At 39.5% G+C, this 7,006-nt stretch overlaps 1 protein-coding gene across 2 annotated transcripts in view; it reads left to right on the top strand.

Moving 5' to 3' along the window:
- The first annotated feature begins 1,082 nt into the window (after window positions 1-1,082).
- LOC6038193 (dorsal-ventral patterning protein Sog) overlaps window positions 1,083-7,006 on the top strand; it is a 30,028-nt gene continuing 24,104 nt past the window's right edge. For both annotated transcript variants that reach the window (XM_001847971.2, XM_038254829.1), the window contains exon 1: window positions 1,083-2,854. In XM_001847971.2, the coding sequence (XP_001848023.2) occupies window positions 2,704-2,854 (151 nt within the window). In that variant the 5' untranslated portion in view covers window positions 1,083-2,703. The remainder of the gene's footprint in view (window positions 2,855-7,006) is intronic.

Here is a 7,006-nt window from a genome sequence, read left to right as displayed (position 1 = left end):
TTTTTCCCACTGTGCACTGGGTTGATTTACGGGTACCACGATATCTCAAGATTTGATGGACCAAATCTGTTGAAATTTGAAGTGAAGACTCTCAAGACACATCACGTGTGTATAACAAAGCCAATTTTGTTTGAAACAAATATCCAAGACTGACGGCTGTTATGAATCAAATTATTTTTTTAGATTTTCTAAATGTTTTGCTTGGTTTACCCAATAAATAACTTTTTCTCTGAAACTATATGTCCGATATTCAATGACTAAAATTGAACCACTTGTAAAATTTTCTGATCTCTTCCAAAAAAAAATGTTGGGATGATTTTAAAATCATCACTTCAAATGGGCCAAACATTCAACAACATAACCTTTTGGAAAGAAAGTCTTGGTTTTAAAATTAACAGAATGTATTTTTCATTTACTTTCTTGGCGTTACGTAAATTGACGTTTCTAAATATGTATCAAAGGTGCACAGACAACTGTATCACCCAGTCAGATTTTTAATTTCAGATTTCAAACAATAAATATAAAATTTTCTTCTCTATTGTGTTTTTTTTTTTAACTTCCTATCTGTACCGTGTAAATCCAATTTCTCGGAATCAACAACCCATCAATCAGTATCGCACAAAACAGCCTTCACCAAAATCACCTCGACGAGCATTATTGTTTGGTCAGCCAATTCCCACGGATTAAGCACCCACTTCCCAAGAAACAGCGCCTTAACTGGGGGAGTGATAATTTACTCAGAAAGCAAAGAAGAAGAAAAAAACGCTAATCATTTCGATTGTTGGTCGCTCCCCGCGATAACGACCAAACAAAAACAATCAAACCTTATCAATGGCGAGAGCTGCAAAGTTACGAACCCCAAATCCGTTATCAAACCAACACAGCCGCGCCGCGATCGCAAGGATTAAGGTATATCTTTTTCGCGTGCGCGCGCTCCGCGCCAAAACTCTCGCTCTCTCTCTCTTTCTTTACGCGAGAGGTGCAATTTTCTCAGTTCGAGTGATGATGGATATCCGTGCGCGCGCGAGAGAGAAGAGAGCGAACCGCGCCGGGCCGAACCTGGGCCCGACACGACGTGGACTTGGGTCCGTCAGTCACCTTTTAGCTAACCGAGCGAGCGTCACACACAAGTCGGAATTCGCGCGCGCACTCGACTTTGAATCCGTGTGTGCCTAAGAGGGGAAGTGTTGAAGTAAAAAAAAACGGCAGCAGGACACCGCACGAAACCCAGATATTCACCACCAGCGGGACCGGACGTTTAGTGCGCAAGCGTGCAGGGCTAACGGCGGAGCGCGAATCGATCGCAGCAAGCGGCTGGCTGCGTGCAGGGAACGGATTGCAGCAGTGCGTGCGTGCAGCGCAGCGGAACCTCGCGAGAAGGGAGGGCGAAGAATAGGAGGAAGAAGTGTCGCCACTCGACAAACGAAAAACGTCTAGCGAATTGTCGCCGCAAGACTCTGCGACAGGCTTTTATGTAACGTGTTATCGCGAAAATAAAACACAGCAGGCGAGGGAAGGCGAAGATACGTTTGACAGATACGTGGGGTGCGCGCGAAGCGCAGAAGGGAGTGAAAACTTTCGGGACGACTTGTGACCTCATCCGGGTCACGTCACGATGGTCCAGGCGCCTCGCGGTGTCGTGAAAAGCGCTACGAAAGAACCCAACAGCCGAGGAGTAGTTGGCGCGGACTAGTACTGAGGGAGTACTGTGTCAACAAAAGGACGATCCCAGTAGGCGGACGGCGGCGATCCTGGGAATTTCCCAAAACACACGACGAGCGCAGGCATCGTCCGTCGTAGTAGGCGGAGAAGTACGCGCAGAGGTGTGAAAACTAACAGTACCTGCTGGTGCTGCTGCAGCGCATGTTTGTGTGCGAAGACGACGACGACGGGTCATCCAAGCAACCACCGACTGCAGCAGTCTCGCGCAGGCAGCAGACGCATACTCCTACAGCGGAAAGAAGAAGTGTGAGTGTGTATGCTCAGCAGAGTGTTGCCTCTATTTTTTCGGGTGGTGTGTAGACCAAAAGGAAGCAGTATCCTAGCGGCGAGGTGCATTTCAGTTTCGACCGAGCGACGAAGCAGAACACATCGTCATCCAAGGAGGCCGCGTGCGTGCGTGCTCTACTCTACTCTACACACACTATAAATATTAGAGCAGGTCATGATTTTTTCGTGCACCCAGTGACGATTACTCATTTATATTTATTAAAACTCGCGCCGCCGACGACTTGGTAGTAGGCGCTGCTGCTGCAACAACACACCATAAATCGTAGTGTGCCGTGCCGCGTGCACTCTCTACTCTACTCTCGCGCACGCTGTATATGTCAGTGCCTTTGCCTACGATTGTTGTTGTTGTATTAAATTTAAATTTTTCCCACGACAACTTGATTTCGGTTTCGTGACGTGACGTGAGTGTGAGGCGAGCAAAGGCAAGAAAAGAGCCGATCGTCTGCTTGTGTGAATGTAAAAATAGTGAAGAAAAACCGTGAAGCAAATTGCAGAAAAAAAAATGGAAGAACCAAAGTGTCTGCCAAGTGCCTAAAGAGAGTTCACACAAAAAAATAAAAATCAAGTGAGTGAGTGTGATTGTGCAGTGAGTTGGAAAATTGCATCAGCAGACTAATCAATCAGAAAGCAAGGAAGAGAGAGAGAGGAAAAGTCCTTTTTTTTAAATCAACCAAGAAGACAAGAAGATCAAAAATGGTGAAAACGACAACCGCGAGCGCACTGTCCGCGATGCTGATCGTGGGCTTGTGCGCCGCCGTCAGCCTGCTGCCGGGCGGGACCGATGCCAAGCGGCACGGCCCGCTGCTGGTCGAGGACGAGGGGGCCCGCCGGAACCGGCCTGCCGGTAAGTTTGAATGATAAAAGTTCTTTGAATTGCTTAAATTTGACAGAAGGATTTCTTTCCGTGTTTGTGTTTGAAAATTTGGGTTTTGCAGAGTCTACTTAGTCGATTATGAAAATTGGGAATTTTAAATTACAGGATAGTTATCAATTTCTATCAATAATTTAACTGAAAAAAATCAACTTGAATTTTGCCATAAAGCCATAAAGCCATAAATCTGATTAAACTTAAATTAATGTAGAAACAACTATTTTGAATCACACTGAGACAAATCGTCACATTTAATTCATTCAACTCCTAAAATACTTTAAAAAATTGAAGTAAGTGAATATCACTTAATTAAATTTTTAAAATGTCCTATCTGCAAAGGTGATTATTTATATATTTCCTCTGGATTTGTTGTTTATTTTGCTCAACTTTTTCATATTCCGTTAGAGCCATTGCAAATATTTTTCAAAGTTTATGTCGCTCGACTCGGTTTCAATATTTCAATCAAAAAATTGTTATAAATTGCATTATATAGCAGTACTGTTTTCTTACAATGGACAGTATGTAAAAATGTAAGTTTGAACGAAGAAAATGAGAAAAATACTTTTTGAAGTACTGAACGTAAAAATTGCACTAATATTTAAAGTATTTTTAAATGAGCTCAAACATGCTAAATATGTTAATAATCACAGGAAAACGCATTGTAAATTGGTTTAAGTTTATTAGACTTTTATATCCATTTTAAATTTAAAGTTGATTATAAAATCCATGAATTTTCCCGGTTTAAACACTAATTCAACTATATTTGTTTTGATTTAATCGAAATCGGAACAAAGTCCAAAGTTTTGAAAAGGACACAAAATCTGATTTAACTTAATTCAACGTGAGACTGTCAGTTTGCTTCACACTGAGACAAATCGTCACAATTTAATCATTCAACTTAGCAAATAAAAAGAGGAAAATCCCCTTATGATTTCCTTTACTGCACCCAACTTCTCATGATTCAATCATGTGCTTTATCAAATCATATATTTTAACATCATAAAGAAGTCAACGGCTTCCGAAACTAATCATTTTGAATCCACTTTATCTACATAAATTCCGTTTAGAGTACAAGCTGTCATTCTGATCCACACTGAGATAAATCATAACATTCTACTCATTCAATTCGTTGAGCTAAGAAAGTTTGAGTAATTTTAGAATTTTTCATATCTTCAACCAAACCACAAATATCTTCAATGATTTTATTTTTAAAATCTTGATTTGTAAGCTGTCAATCAAACTCAAAATGATTTTTTTTTAAACAAACATTCAAAAAGGAGCCATGAATCAGATAAAAAAAAATAGATGTGAAAATCTGCATTTTGAATAATACTGACAAAATCTTGGATTAAATTTTAAAGGCCTCAAAATATTTATTATTAACTATCCAGAATATAGATGTTGTAAAAAATCATATAAGTTATCTCATTTTATATATCTTGAATAGACTTTGATTTTTTATCGAAATTCAGATCTTTTTAAGTCAGAATCTTTTCATCCAGAATTTGTCAGATTTAAAAACCAAATCAAAAATTCAGAATTTGTCAGATTTCGATAAAAAAAAATAAAAAAAGGGGAATTTTGCTTGGGTTCAGCAAATTAGGATTGCTCTTTCCATCTATTTTGCCAAACTTTTAATGAGCATTTCCTCGTATACTCGATTTCAGCCGAAAACCTACTTCTGAAGCTGAAATTGGACGTCAATGGTTTTTATTATGAAATTTCACTATGTTCCCATTATCAAAATTTGACAGATTTTCAATCATAATATATGTTTTGAGAAAAATCTAGATTTAAGGTTTTTCACATTAAATTTTTGAAGAGTCATCCCAGCTCGTTGTTTTCTCTGGTTTTGCTCAAATTTTTACCGGATTTCAACCATTTTGACTATTTGAACTTTAACAGTAAACTGAATAATAAATGTTTTAAGATCACAGTAGATCGATCATTAGCGAAGCTACACAAATTTTAATTTTTTGAATTTTTAATGGGATTAAAAAAAAGGTTTAAGTTTTATTATCATTTAATGATTGCGTTTTATTATCTGGTTTGCTAAAAATATTGACCAACTAATGTCAAAAATAAAGGGGTTTTTCGTTAATTTAGATGCTACAGAAGAATAATATTTAAAGTTGTGTTTAAAACAAGTTTTGTTCCATATTCAAAAACCAAATATTATAAAGAAAATTGTAAACTGATTTCACAATAAAAGCATTGTTATGTTATTTTTGAATACACTCAGCAATGATAAATGATTGCATGAATTCTCAACTATGTTCTAAAAATCCAAAAATAACGCAAAAATCACCGTTACCACGTATATGTACATTTTGAAATAACTAAACTAATTTACTTTTGAATTCAAATCATGTAAGAAGTAAAACCAAAAATATGCTGAAATTATTTTTTCGTGAAAAAACCGATCATAAAAAAGGTCTTTCTTTAAAACTGGAAACTAACCCGAGAATTCTTATTTTCTGTCACCTACACTGAAACAAATCTTCACCTCAAAATCAATTTTGAATAAACTATCAAACCTGAGATGACGAATTTATAAAAAAAAAAAATTAGAAGAGCATAATTTCGAATCTCAAAAATTCTTAAATCCTGAAACTGAGAATAATTTCATAATAATAAAACTGACATTAATATTTGCTCAAATTGACAAATATCAAAATTAAGCATTGAAATTCATATTTTGGATATTCTTAAACCAGTCAAAATTTACATTTTTTTTTTTTTGAATTTCTAATTCCAACCGCCTCGAAAAGCCACACCCCCAACTTATTTGCGCAAATCGTCCCCCTTTTAAGGTCAAAGGGCCCCAATGTCGCCTTCGCCGTCGCCGTCGCCCCAAAAATAGTTCCACTTCCCGAAACTTTCGTCGTCTGACCACCGTGAGATTGCCCAATTCAGGTGAGAGCCAAAAATAACCCCGCAAAGGATGGTCCATCAAAACACGCGACATCGCGTCTCAGTTGGCGTGGTGTTTTCTTTTTTTTCGTACCTGAGAGGTGTGCATCATTAGACGAGGTGGGGGGAAATCACGCGATTGACCGTGACGTCGTGACGCTACGGCGATTCTCGATCGTAGCAGGCGGGGGTTCAGCCTGCGTGCACGTGACAGAGTTGCAACCCGATCCGGGTGGGCACACGTGCTGCTTTTTTAGAAGGGAACGACACTTCTCGATTTCGCTTCGCAAAAAAAAAGTGGAAACCTTGAACGTCGAGAACGCGTTACACCGACGGCGCGCAAGGTGATGTAATTGGGGAGGTGAGAAACGGTGACGTTTCTCTCTCACATTGACTTTGACCTGGAAGGTGGTGGATGCGCGACTGGGTGTCAAATTTCCTGCGGCAGACGAACCTGTTTTTTTTTTCTTTGTGGAGGCACCCTGTGTTCCCGGCTTGGCATGCTGCGACGGATTTCGAAAATCTCGCTTAATCCGTCGAAAATACTAAATAGTTTCGGCAAATCAGCAGAAGCTCGCCCGGGATAATCCATTTTATCCCGAGGACGAGAGGTCCAAATTTAACACACACAAAACAACACAGGTCGAGACCCCTCTCTTAGTCGGATTTGTGTCCGTTTTGTGTGTGAACCTTTCTCCGCTGTTCCGACGAAAACAAAGCCCATCATCCGGGGAAATTCCAGAATGAATTTTGCGTCCTCTTTTTTACACCCCCGGGTCGGGGTTTTATGACTTCTTTTACTACACACAAAAGCTCGAAGGTAAAAACGTGACCTCCGGGGGTTGTTGGCCAGAAAAATTAGAAACGAAAATATTTTCGCTTTCCAAACGTTGATCCCGGAGGGACAGCTGACCCGTTGGACAGATGCAGTAGGCTTAGCCGACATCGGCGTGTTTGTCTTTGCTGGCAAACAGTAGGCGATGCGTATAATTAGTTAGGGAGGGTGAGATTTTGGGACCTCTGCAAATATTTCTGTTTTTTTTGCTCTTCCATGCGTTTAATGAAGCAGTTAGATAAATCTACACTGTAAATTTGTTTCAGTGCATTTGCAGCTGTCAAACAAGACGAACTTCGATCAAAGTTACCCTTTCCGGGAAATCAAAACAAAAACATCGTAATTCTCCAGCGCAAATTTGGTTCGGTGCAGGCGAG

The sequence above is a fragment of the Culex quinquefasciatus genome, chromosome 1 (genome assembly GCF_015732765.1).
Source record: "Culex quinquefasciatus strain JHB chromosome 1, VPISU_Cqui_1.0_pri_paternal, whole genome shotgun sequence".
NCBI lineage: Eukaryota > Metazoa > Arthropoda > Insecta > Diptera > Culicidae > Culex > Culex quinquefasciatus.
Note: the sequence above shows the minus strand (reverse complement) of the source record. Positions and strands in the feature narration are given on the sequence as shown.